The sequence below is a fragment of the Eumetopias jubatus genome, unplaced genomic scaffold (assembly GCF_037043125.1).
Source record: "Eumetopias jubatus isolate StellerSeaLion01/CBP00866 unplaced genomic scaffold, mEumJub1_p1.0 scaffold_10, whole genome shotgun sequence".
NCBI classification, from domain to species: domain Eukaryota; kingdom Metazoa; phylum Chordata; class Mammalia; order Carnivora; family Otariidae; genus Eumetopias; species Eumetopias jubatus.
Genome location: NW_028274816.1, coordinates 53,269,591 through 53,282,812, shown reverse-complemented (window position 1 = coordinate 53,282,812; position 13,222 = coordinate 53,269,591). Strand labels below are relative to the sequence as shown.

General features: G+C 58.5%; 1 protein-coding gene across 1 annotated transcript in view; it reads right to left on the bottom strand.

Annotated features, from left to right (window-relative positions):
• Nucleotides 1-4,484: 4,484 nt before the first annotated feature.
• The window catches only part of GRIK5 (glutamate ionotropic receptor kainate type subunit 5), a 51,342-nt gene continuing 42,604 nt past the window's right edge, over nt 4,485-13,222 (bottom strand). Inside the window, exons 16-20 of the mRNA XM_028088106.2 lie at nt 12,164-12,329; nt 10,652-10,877; nt 8,662-8,790; nt 8,445-8,566; nt 4,485-4,913 (exon numbers count right to left, since the gene is read on the bottom strand). Coding sequence (XP_027943907.1) covers nt 4,485-4,913; nt 8,445-8,566; nt 8,662-8,790; nt 10,652-10,877; nt 12,164-12,329 — 1,072 coding nt within the window. The remainder of the gene's footprint in view (nt 4,914-8,444; nt 8,567-8,661; nt 8,791-10,651; nt 10,878-12,163; nt 12,330-13,222) is intronic.

Sequence of the window (13,222 nt, the reverse complement as noted above, 5' to 3'; positions counted from 1 at the left end):
CATGGCCGAGAAGGGGGAGCGCTGCAGAAGGGGGGATCCCGGAGACCCCGCAATGAGGAACCTGGAGACCCTCGCAGTGGGGCGCTGAGGGAGAGAGCGCCCCGAAAATCCCCTCACTGTGGGGGTGTTGCCAGAGGCAGAGGGGTGCGCTGGGGGAGGTGGACACCTGGTGGGGGGAAAGCCCCTTAGACCAACAATAAGGGGGGGACACAGCGGACGGGTGGGGGGGCTGGAGACCTTGTGGGGGTGTCGTTCAGGAGGGGGAGCTGGAGGGAGCCTAAGAGGCAAGGAAGATCCTACAGTTAGGAGGGGTGCTGCAGAGGGGAAATGAGCCTTGAGCCCCCTCACTAGTGTGCCCCCCCACACAATGGCAGTTATACAGGGAGACACAACTGCGAGGGTACACAGAAGACACATCACAGCCTCACACTCACACACAAGCATCACCCAGATAGCCGAGGTGGGGAGGACGCACACATCCACCACCCCATCACACACCAGCACAGTTTTACCATCACATTCCAGAACACACCAGCGTGGATCCTCACACACATACTACACTACCCCATCACATAACCCGAGATTCACCAGCATGTAGAAGTAAAAGGCACCCCCCCACACACCACAACAGAATTACAATTGCTATCATAAAGGGCCATGTAGACTGGCTCACACCCTACGAACACCACATCACAGACATGCACATCACACACTCCACCGCACCTGGCCTTGTACCATTTCACAGAGAGACCCACAACCATGCAGCCCGTAAACCCACAGACCAACGCATATTCACACTAGGCACCATCACACACGCACAGGCCTCACACTCCCTCACACACCCCATGAGCCTTTGTGGTCCCTGCTGCAGTCACACAACAGCACACACATAACCACACACACTCCTCCCCAGGGAGTAGAAGTCCACAGGGCACAATTGCCAAAGCATCACTAATTGTGAATGACAGACAAAAAGGTGCACGCACACTAACGCACAGAACAATAATTCACAGAAACAGATCTCACAACACTGTCCCCCACACTTCCCACACTGCACACATCACGTATTGCAGTGCTAGACACTTTGCTGCACCTGCAAACACGCCCCAGTGCCCCCACCCACATGCCATGCACACCCCAGGCCCGCCACATACACACCACACCCCATCCACCACCCATCGAAGCCTGAGCAGTCACAGTCTCTCACCCCCACTCTTTGCTGAGGAACACCTCAGACTTCCCCTGGGGATTATAGAAAGGGCAGAGGGCAAGTGAAAGCCTGTCCCTGTAGCTTCCTCAGAATGTGGGTATTCTCCCCACCTGTGGGAGTGGAGGCGTGGGGGGGACACAGGCAAGGGGCACAGAGTGAGCCTGGTGCGCATGGGGGGTGGGTGGTGAAGGTTAAGGGCCTGATTAGGGAAATATGGGAAAGGCTAAAAGCCAGAAGGACACACACACACACACACACACACACACAAAAGATAAACAGAGAGGAGACAGAGATTCAAAGCTGAAGAGAGACAAACATGGACAAGGAGACAGGACCCAGGAGTAAAGGGGGGCAGGCAGTCAGCTTCCCTGGCTTTCCCCAGCACCCAGAGCCTTGGCCCAATCCTGTACTCTGACCCATACCCATCCCTCCCTGCTGTCCCTTGTTGCCATGGTAATAGGGAGGCCGAATATGCAGCAAAGGAGGCTGGGCCTGCAGACCTGGCCTGTCTCCATGGAGACTGGGGAAGGGAGGGGGGGAGCCACATCTTCTAGCCCAGGTGGTTGGCCCCCAGATCCCCTCTGCAATTCTGCCCCCTTCCTGGGGGTGTGTGTGTTGCGGGGAGGATCTGTCAACATATTTTCTCTCCCCCCACACACCTTGTCTGTTTCTGGCAGGGATGGGCCTGGACCACGGGCAAGGGGGCTGGGGGGACAGAGATGCCTAAAGGTGTTTGGATCCTAGGAGATTTAGGCTCTCTCTCTCCCTGTTCTCCAGTTTGGCTGGGGGAGACCTCGACCCCCCACACGACACCCCGGATACAGGCTTATGTCCCCCTTTATGCACTCCCTCCTCAACATGAGCCTGGAGAGACTGATGACTGTGCACCGTGCTCCCAGCGCGAGGCTCTGCGGAAGTTGGGGGGGAGGAGGGAAGACTTAGGAAGGTCACAGGGATGGACGGGGACAGGGGAGCTCGGTGAGAGAGACATAAGGAGAGACTCAGGAGGAGAAATGGACACAGTTCAGAACCAGGTAGAGGCAGATACAAACAGACTGACAAAGACAGAGAGACGAGCAAAGACAGATGAGAAAACAGATGGGGGGAAGCAACAGAATTACTCGGTGAAGGGGAGAGAGAGCCACAGGGACATAGAGAGCCAGAGAGAGACACATTTGACAAACTGGGAGACTCAGAGATAAAGACCAGGGAGATACTTGGAGCAGAAACAGGGAGGGGTGGGGAGACCCGGAAATGGGGAGAGACCTCATAGATCAGCTGCATGGTATGGGGACAGAGAGTTGGAGAGACCAGAAATGTCTGCAATCATATTCTAGTCACCTCAACAGACTGAGAGTCCGGCCCAAGGGCAGAGACATTGATTAAAGTCTGTGCAATAGATGTGGGGACAACAGAGACCCTGAGACAAGCTCGCCCCCCCACACCTATCCTCGAGGGGCACACACACAGCAAGAGCCAGAGACACAGAAGGGGCCGGGTGGAGACTGGGGGTGCTGTGTACCAGGCGGGGTCTCCTGGATGTGGCCCGCCCAAGCACCGCGAAGGCAGGCCGGCCCCGCAAGGGAGACAGGGCAGGGCGCGCCAGTCCCCATCAGGCCAGTGCTGAACGGACAGCTCCTGGGTTCCGGCAGCCTGCCCGAGGGGAGGGCCCAGCCTCCCGTCTCCCAGCCCGGTCCCACTCTTTCTGGCATTCCTCAACGCTCCCCCCCCTCCCCTCTCCATCTAGTTTTCTTTGGCTTCCTATCTCTAGGCTGCCTCTGTCGCACCTCGATCTCTGCTTCTCTCAGCCCCAATTGCCCGGGGTCTCTTAACTTCCCTGCTTCATCTGTCTCCCTGCCTGTCTCAGTCTCTTGTCCCCTTCTCCATTCCATCTCACCTAATCACGGCGTCTCCCTCTGCCTCTCCCCGTCCCCCTCGGGCCCCTCCTAGTCTCTCCCCCACCCCTGCGCCATCTCTTCCTCTCTCTCCCCATCTCTGTCTCCCCCTTCTACTCGGCCTCGTTATGGCTCTTGCTGTGTGACCTTCACTCGTCCTTTCTCAGCTGCAGTTTCCAGTGGAAACCTCCAGCGGGGCGGGGGGGGGGGGAGGCGGGGACAGAAAGCAGACCCACCCCTATCCCTGCTCAACCAGCCCTGCAGCCACCACCCCCCCCCCCCCGCACTGGGATTTCCCACTTCCTCTCTTGGGGGCTGGGGAGGCACACTTTCAGCAGAAACACGGGGTCACACTCACAGAGTTGAAGACGGCCTCACGGGCGCACATACACACACATGCCCACAATTAAAAAGTCACCAAATCACCCTGGCCCCAGCACACACTTGTCAAGGTGTGGCCGCCCCAGGCACCGCCACACTAAGCAGTTCACTCACCCTCCCCTCCCCCCAACCCCATCTGGTTTCTGTCTTTCTGTGTCTCTGTTCCCTGGTGTCTCCGCCTCTCCAGATCCCTGCATCTTTCTCCATCTGTCTCAGGGTCCCTGTCACAGTCTCCCTCTGTCCTGAGAGAAGGTCAGTGAGAGGAGCCAGCTGCCAGGACCCGGGCTGACCTGCTGCCTGAGGGCAGGGCCCAAGGGTGGAGAGAGTCAGGAGTGACCATCCCGTGTGTTTCTCAGCAGACTCTCTGGGGAGCCCGACCCTTTCATGCCCTCACACCCCCAGGAAATGAGACCCAGGTATCCCCAGTTTTGGGATTTTGTTCTTTTTTTTATTCCAACAGGGACTGGGGTGTGGCAGGGGGAGGGATGGGGGCCCAACTGACCTCCTCCCTGGGGGGGTCTCATAGAAATTCCGAGGTTTCTCCCCAAAAAAAAGAGAGAAAGAGAAGAGTTGAGGGGCGCCAAGGGACACCCATCTGCCCAGAGGCCCTCCCCTCCTCCAGAAGTGGGGAGGGCTGTGTCAAGTCTTGGGGAGCCTGAGCAGTCCCAGGTTGGGGCTCTCCTCGCGGACTGCTTTCCGCTTCTGGAACGGCCCCGCAATCCCGGGCCCCCTGAAGTCCTCGGTTCCTGCGCTCTTGTCCGCAGTCGGGGGCGGAGTGCAGGGTCCGCGGCACCCTCTGATGAGTCCACTAGGGGGCGCAGGCAGGCTCCGGAGCCGGGCCTCGGACTTCACGGTGAGCCGAAGGCAAAATCGCGGCGTCCGGCGCACCGGGGGCACAAGTCCCGTCCCTTGTCCACTAGGGAAGCGGGGGCGGCCCGGGCCTGGGGCGGGCCCCGTCCCTGCCATCAGTCCGGCCGCCAGCCCGGCTCCGCCCGTGGTCACTCGTGCTCGGCCAGCTCGCGGGGGCCCGCGGGGCCGGGCCGCGGCCGGGGCGGACTGGTGGCTTCGGCGGGGGCGCCCAGGCCACGCGGGGGCGCGCCGGCCCCGGACGCCCGCAGCGCCTGGATGCGCCGGCACTCCTGGCAGACGCGCACGTGGGTGCAGGGCGTGGGGGCGGAGGGCCGGGCCCCGCCGGGCGGCCCGGGGTCGTCCAGGAGGCGCTGGGGGCCCCCGTGCGCGCCGCCCGAATCCCCGCCCGCGCCGGCCGAGTAGAGCTTGCCGTTGCTGAGGCGCATCTCGCGGACCGCGCGCAGCGACAGCAGGGCCCGGCTCGGGCCGCCCGGGCGCCGGCGCCGGCGGGAACGCGACGTCTTGCGGCAAGACACCGCGTGCCGCAGCTCCTGCAGCATCTCCTGGCACACCGACACCTGTGGGCGGCGCAGGGCGGGGCGCGGTGGTCACCGGCCGACCCGCGAGGAGAGCGCCCTCCTCGCCGCCGCCCCCTCGCCCGGCTTCTGCGTCTTCTCTCCCCTCCCGGCCTCCCCCAGCTCCACTCCTCCTCTCCGTTCCTCTCTCAGCCTCGGCTCTTCCCGGGCTCTGCCTGTCTCACCTCTCGGCCTAGCCTCTCCACTCCTGTGTTTCCGCTTCTCTCTCCCCTTCCGTTCTCCGGGGTTCTCCCCGAGTCCGCCCTTACCTCCTATCTAGGCTCCTCTCTTTCCCTCTCTTATCACTCCCCAGTCTGACTACCTCCTGCTTGTCTTCCATCTTCTGCCTCTCATTCATGCTACCATGATTGCAAGACATTTACTGAGCGCCTGCTGTATGCAGAGAACAAAACAGACGGAAGTCCCTGCCCTCATGGAAGTTGATTTCCAGCGTGCAGAGACAAAAATAAATAAATAACAAAGTTGTAAATGTAGGTAGCAGGTTAGCTGGTGATGAGTGCTTTGGAGAAAAATAAAATCGGGAAGAGAGGTGGGGTGACGCTGCATCTGGAGTAGGGACGTCAGGGAACACTCATGGCGAAGAGGAGCTTCACTGCGACTGAAAGGCAGTGCTGGGTGAGCCCTGGAGCCTGGGTGGAGAGCAGGCAAATGCCTGAGCCGGACAGAGGTGCTGGGGGGTGGGGGGAACCACCAGCAGGGCAGGGGGGCTGGAATGGGGGACTCAGGGGAACAGAGGAAGAGGAGGTCAGAGGAGCAATGAGGCCCCAAGACTGCTGTAAGGCTTTGGCTTTTATTCCCAATCAGGTGGGGGGCACTGGGGAGCTTTGAGGACTGTGGTACTTCCACTGTGTTGAGAACAGACTAGGGAGGCCAAGGGCAAGCCGAGTGGCAGTGGCCAAGCAGGTGAGAAGGGGCTGGATTCTGGGTATGTTTTGAAGGTGGAGCCAACAGGACTGGCTGAGAGCGAGGGGAGAGTGAAGGGTAATCCCATCTTGGCCTGAGCAATGGAATGATGGTGGTGTCTGGTGCATGGGCAGGAGCTCTGCATTGGCCACGTGATGTTCCGTGGGTTATCTGTCAGACATCCACGGGGAGGTGTGGAGTATGGGGCTGAGTGTACAAAGCTTGGGTCTGGGGAGAGGTCCCTGTGAGGGAGGCGCCTGCGGGGGTTAAGGCAGGCGGCCTCCAGGGTCCTGCCGTCCAGTGTTCCCGCCCCCCCTGTAGTCCCCTCTGCCTTTGTATTGGGGCTGCTGTGTGACCCTCAGAATACAGCTAGTCAGCTGACTAGTCAGCTGATGTTTTGACCTCTGCTGGGTTCGCCCTTGGATCACTCTCTCTGGGGGAAGTCAGCTGCCACGGTGTGAGGACACCCAAGCAGCCCTATGGAGAAGGTCCCTGTGTGAGGGCTGGAGGCCTCCCGTCAACTGCCAGGGGAGTGTGTGTTCCTCCTGTTCTTTACTCTACCTCAGGATGTTCTGACATCTTAAGAACCTTGCTGGCCAGGGCGCCTGGGTGGCTCAGTTGGTTAAGCGACTGTCTTCGGCTCAGGTCATGATCCTGGAGTCCCTGGATCGAGTCCCGCATCGGGCTCCCCGCTCAGCAGGGAGTCTGCTTCTCCCTCTGACCCTCCCCCCTCTCATGTGCTCTCTCTCCCTCATTCTCTGTCTCAAATAAATAAATAAAATCTTTAAAAAAAGAAAAAAAAAGAACCTTGCTGGCCAGGGAGAAACTGGCCCTCCCAGAGCTAGACAATTCTCAGGGAGAGCAAAGGGCTGGGAGCCCACCTTTCATATACAAACCAGCCAATCCCAATACCTCTCCCCTCCCCACTCACTTAACCTAACTCTCATGCCCAGCTGCCCTGAATCACCCAGGACCAGGTCCATACCACTAGAGACCACCCCTCTAGCCCAGAGCCCATCAACATTAGCCACACTGGCCAATTCTGAGCTGCTTTCCCTGCCAGCCCTGCCTTTTCGTGCAGAAACCCCAGTGAGGTCCGAGGCCTAGGCTTTCCCCCAGCTCCAGCTCCCGACAAAGCCCGGTGCTTCCCCTGCGGCCCGGTGCCGTGTGGCATGAGCCCTCCTGGGAAGCGTAAGTGATACAAATCTCCTTTCAATAGCACTGGCCTCTCTGTGTCATCACTTAGTCACCATAAATCAAAATCCTGCAAGTGCATCTGGAGATGGTACGCCACCTTGGAAGCAGACCCTCTGGCCCCAGGCAAGCCTTCGGCCAACGGCATGACCATGACCTCCCTAGCGACCCTGGTAGCCAGAACCACCCAGCTAAGCTGTTCCCAGATTTCTGACCCATAGAAACTGTAAACTGATGTAAGTGTGCTGTTTGAAGCTGCTAAATTTTAGGGTGTTATATGGTAATAAATAATGCAGGTCATATAGCACATCGGTGGCCCCACAAACCATTTGGCTGGATGGGATCCCCAAGGGGCTGGAGAAAGCCAGAAAAGGGTCCAGGAAGGAGCCCGAGAGCCCCTTGACAAAGGACTGGCTGCAGAGGAAGGGGAAAAGTGAGGCGTGAGCCCTGAAGAGAGGGTTTTGAGGACAGTGATCAGCTGTGCTGAAGCCTACTGCCACCTCACATATGGTGAGGCCTGAAACCTGGGCAGTCTGGGACGTGGGTCGCTGGGGTCGAGTGGCTTCAATGCGGGGCTGGGGACGACAGCTGGACGGGCATTCCTTCAAGAGTGAATGCAGAGGGGGAACTGAAGCAGCAGGGAGACATACTCTTTCCAGGTTGTAAGGTTAGGGGAGAAGTGGAGTGGTGTCTGGGAGGGGAAGCGGGATCAAGAGATAATTCTGGAAGATGGGGGAGATGACAGCACATTTGTATGCGGACAGCCCTGATCCAGCACAGAGGAGGAAACTGCCGATGGGGGGAGGGATGTCCTTGGGAGGGCAGGAGAGGAGATGGGGGCACAGGGGAGGGCGCCTCAGCCGGGAGTAACTGACCGGCTTGGGGAGAAAGCAGATGTGGAGAGGCCTGCATGCTCTCCTCAGACTCCTCTAGGTGGAAGCAAGGTCATCAGCCCAGGTGAGGAGGGGGAGGGGCTGGGGGCTTGGGGGGAGCGGAGGTGGAGCTCACAGGGCCAGCCACGGGGCTGAGAATGGAGGAGTGTCACTGGGCAGCAGCTGAGACCAGCCTGTCATCTTCCAGCCCCACCCACCTCTCATTTCTCCTTGCTTCACCCCCTGCCCCTCCCCCCATCCTCTCTCCTCCTTTCCCCTTCACCCTCACCTCTGTCGCTGCTGCTTTTCCTCCTCTGGCCTTCCTCACACTTGGCTCCCTTCTCCCTTCTGTCTGCACCCACCTCCTCTTGAACCCCCTATGGTTCCACCCCAGGGGGGGGTCTCTCAGGTCCTGTGCCCTCCCCACTCCCAGCTCCTCGCTGCCTCTGACATTCCTCCAGGAGGGCTACCGAGGCCACAATCTCCACGCCCCTCCACTGCGGGCACCCCAGTTCTCCCCCACCCCCTTCACCAACCCCCTCACCTCTTCGGACTCCGCCGACCTCCGCGTGGACCAAATGAATTCCATGACCGCCACAAAGACAGCAATGATGAGGCCACAGATGAGCACGACAAAAATGCCACCAATGTTCTCCATGCCCAAACCTGGGGGTGCAGGGGGAGAGCCACGGGGTCGGGGCTGTGTGGGCATGGGGGCTGCAGGGGGCTTCGGGAATGGCGCGGTGTGTGGGGTGGCTGACCTTTAGCGCGATGATCCTCCTCCTTGGGGCACCGGCCCCCCTCCCACCACTTGCGCTTCAGGATCTCCAGCCGGTTGTTCTCCTGAAGCTGCAGGATGGCCAACGTAATCTCATCCCGGAATGGGGAGCCTGGACCAGACACACAAGGGATGGACTGGCCATTGGGGCCCTGGAGCGCTGCCCACCCAAACCCCCACCGTGCCCTCAGCATGGCGCCTTCCTCCTGCCTCCACCACATCCCCGGGTCCTCTGTCCACCTTCGAGTCTGACCACCACTTGCCTTGACCTCCCCTGCGACCACCCTGGGCCAAGCCCCCACTACACCGCATGTCACATTTGTCACGGTCCCCTCCCTGCAGCTCTCCTCACCACCCACCCAGGCTCTTCCTAACACAGCAGCCAGAGGGACAACTTCAGAAACAGAGTTCTAGATCTCATCTCTCTGGTGCTCAAAATTCTCCAGTGGCTTCCGGATGCAGAGAGAACCCGGTCCTCCTTCCCTCAGCCTAGAGATCCTGTGTTCACTCGCCCCACCACCTGGGGCTTCTGCTCCCCCAGCTGCTCGCAGCTCCGGCCACACCAGCCTCCGGGCTGTTCCTCGAGTCCTCCAGACACAATCCCACCTTAGGACTTCTGCCTGGAACGTTCCTTCCCTCACGGTCACTCAGGGCTCTACTCACATGGTGCCTCAAGGGGTCTCCTCTGATCAACTTCCCTTAAAATGGCACCAAGCCCCCCGCCCCGCCGCCATCACTCTCATCCCCTGAATTTACTTCGGAGCAGTTGTGACCACCTGGTATCGCTTAATAAAGCCCCGCGTGTTTATTGTCTACCTACTGCCTGTGCCCCTGGTGGAAGGCAGCAGGCTGGGGGCTCGGCGCCTCCCTGCTGTGGGATCCCAGCATGCAGCACTGTGCCTGGCACGCAGCGGGGCATCCGACAGTCTGCTCAGTGAATGAATCTCCTCTGCCTGGCCTCAACCCCTGACCACCCCCCCTCCTTCCTACCCTCGGATCCTCACCTTAAACCACCCTTAGGTTCCAAACACCCCACACATGTCCTATCCTGGACTCATTTCTTCATTCGCTATGACCCTTCTTAAGCACCTGCCAGGGGCCAGGAACCAGGGATATGGGCAAGTGGAGGCATTAGTATTTATCAGGCACCCACTATGTGCCAGATCCTTGGTTTACAGACATTAATTCAAGTCTCTCCTGATCCTGGTTATTACCAGGTGTTACCACCCCCATCCTCTGGATGAGGCAGGTGGCATTCTTGCCTAGGGTCATGCAGAGTCAGGGAGGGAGCTGGGATGTGAATGCGGGTCAGTGTGACTCCAGAGCCTGCCCCCAAAGCACCGGGCTACACTACTTCCCTGGCCCAGCACTGAGATAAGCCCAAAGCTGCTAAGATTTGAGGTAATTTGTTACACAGTAACAGATAACTAACACGGCAGTCAGCAGCAGAGACATGGATTTAAAAGCCAAGATGTCAAGATCTGGTGATAAAATTGGTGGGTTTCCAGCACTGGGCCCTGGAAAAGCATGTCCAAGTCTCCCCGGCAGATCCATCCATTCCTCCCTCAGACCTCCCTCCCTCTGTCCATCATCCATATTCTCAGCACTGCGCTGAGCCAGGCTATGGGTGCCATGCAGAGAACGTGAGGCACATAAAACCAGGTCTTCACCCTCAAGGAGTCCTCAGGCCAAAGGGGAAGGTGGCAAGTGTCACGGCCCATAAGTACTGGGTTGTACCCAGTCTCCTTGGGTTCTCCCAGCGGCGACGTAGGGCCGGAACTGACTGCTGCTAGACCTGTGTTTGCAGGTCGAGTGTGGAGGTTCAGGATGGTGACATGCAGCCAGGAGGCTGCGCATGACACACACGACATACCCAGCCTGCCACAGGGAGGGCCTGGCCCAGCCCCCGGCCCGCCCATGTGGCCTGGTTCTGGCTGCCCCCTCCAGACCCCCCCAGCCCCACTGCTCCATACCCAGTGGCATGCCAATGCCGTAGCCCTTGGTGTCGAGGAGGCCCCCGATCTGGGTGAGGTTGCAGTTGAGCCGCCGGTGGTACTCGTTCATGGTGGACTCGAGCAGGAAGGCGTAGCGGGAGTTGAGAACACGGGCGATGCCTTCTTCCGTGCTCTTGACAAACACACTGGGTTGCTTTGACTGCATGTAGTTCCACATACGCTGGTATGTCTGGTACCGTGAATTCTGGCCAGAGGGGGCACAAAGGGAAGTCAGGTGAGGGTCTTTCCCCTCAGCCCTGTCCCCTGCCCTCCAGGAAGTTTCTCTCAACCAGAGAGCGAGTGAGGAGACCAGAAGGAGACAGAAAGAGCGAAACGCAGAGAGGGACGAGACAGACAGACTGCTCAAGGTCAGGTCCAAGGTATCCACATGCCCACCAGCCCAGCGAGGACCCTGAGGACCAAAGGCTTGGGAAGAAGGGGCCATGGAGGTCTATCTCCAGCCTGTCCTCTCTTCCACCCATGGACCTGGCTTGGCCTGACACCCAGCCCTGTCTTCCCAGCATTCCCAGGCCTTATACGCAGAAGCTCAACCCCAAATTTACCCAGGGCCTAGCCTGAGTCGGGGAGACCTGCATCCATGCCAAATAGGACAGTTTACTTTCTTCAGGCCCAGCAGGAACCTTCTGGGGAATGCCTCTACAAGCTTTGAGGGGGAGGCATGTGGAGGCTAGGCTCAGGATGATCACCCCCTGCCACTGCTTCCGACACCCCCTGCCCTCCTTCTTTGATCTGAGATCCAGACACTGCTCTCCCTACGTGCCCCATAGGACCCTCCCCAGGGCTCAGCAATCTCTCAAACCTACTTTTCTGGTCTCGCAGCTGCAAACCGGCCCGTGACCCACCTGGGAGGCCTGGGAATTCAGCCATCTTCTCCTTCGTGCTTCAGCCAGGGGCCCCCTCCCAACCCCAGCCTCCCTCAGACCATTAGTCTACTCCCACCTGCCCCAGAGGGAACTTCCAGCTCTAAATAGGTCACCCCAGCTCAGTGACCATTCCCACCTCCCCACTTACAGGTTCTAGTCTCAGCCCTATCCTGGCATTTGGGACCTCTGCTATCACGCAGTCACCCAAACCTCCTTGCCAGGCTTGTTTTCCTTTTGATTCCTTCCCACTGCCCCCTAATACACAGGAACAGGCTCCTTTCACCTTGAAGGGCCTTGCCCTCCTCTCTGCTGGCCCATTCTCCCAGGCCTGACACTTCCAGCAGCTTCCATGACTCCCATTTGGCCTGTCTAGCACTGATATGACACCAGATCCTCTATCTGTTCCCTTCTATTCCCTGGGTGAGAGTCCACTTTCCCCAGCCAGACAGCAACACTCCCAGTAACACCCCAAGTGTGTCTTCTGCTCCCCAGCCTCCCTGACTGTTGCCACCATCAATCCCTTTGAGCCAGGAGGCCCTGCCCAGCCCCACCCTGGGCGGCTATACGTGGTGGGGGTACCAAGCCCGGGCAAGGTCAAAGGCCCCACCTGAAAGAAGGTCATGGTGGAGCCAGCATGGATGGTCCCATACTCAATGTTTGTCTGGTCGGCCAGGTCATCGGCTGACTCCACGGGCACCTCCATGCGCTGTACAGTGAGGAAGGCGGCCAGGTTGGCCGTGTAGGAGGAGATGATGATCAAGGTGAAGGCCCACCTGATGGGTAGAAAGAGTGAGCCATAGTCTGGAGCCATGCCTGCCACCCTCCCACTGTGGCCGTACACCCTGTTGGTGGTGTCCCTCTCAATGACCTCGGCATCTAGAAGGCTCAGCGACTGCTGACTTGTGAGAAGGCTGCAAGCACAGATGCTGGGGCCAGACTCTCTGGGTTTAATATTGCTTCCAGAGACTTCCACTTCCAGAAATCAGAGAATAAGATATCCCGAAAATACCCTCCCACTGTGAACAACTAGAAAACTGGACAGAATATAGAAAACTATTTAAAGACACAGGACAATAGGCATCACAGGGCTGTAATCCCTGAAGGGGAAAAAAAACAAAGCAATGAAGTGAGATGTATCATTGCCCAGGCTGTCTGGCTGAATGTAATTTATAGACTTCAGTGCCAGGAAGGGAAACCCAGTCTGGCCATCTCACTGAGTTGCAGAAGTGGCGATCAAAGAGGCCCACATGGCTAGAATTTGTGGGACAGAGAATCCAAGAAGAGGGAGCTGCACAGAGAGAGAGGGTTCCAGAAATCTACACAGAGTCCCTTTGAACCTTTGGCTGAATATAGATCTGGGTATGCATAGGGTGAAACTCCAAGAGACCAGAGAAGAACTGCTTTCAAAGACAACAACTTGGGGTGCCTGGGTGGCTTAGTCAGCTAAGCATCTGTTTTCAGTTCAGGTCATGATCCTAGAGACCGGGGATCAAGTCCCACATTGGGCTCCCTGCTCAGTGGGGAGTCTGCTTGTGCTCTCGCTCTCTCTCTCTGTCAAATAAATAAATAAAGTCTTAAACAAACAAAGACAACAATTCCCAAGGTTCACATAGGGCCAGGAATTTTTTGAGCTCTCTCCAGCCAGAGTAGTGAGATCTCACTGAAT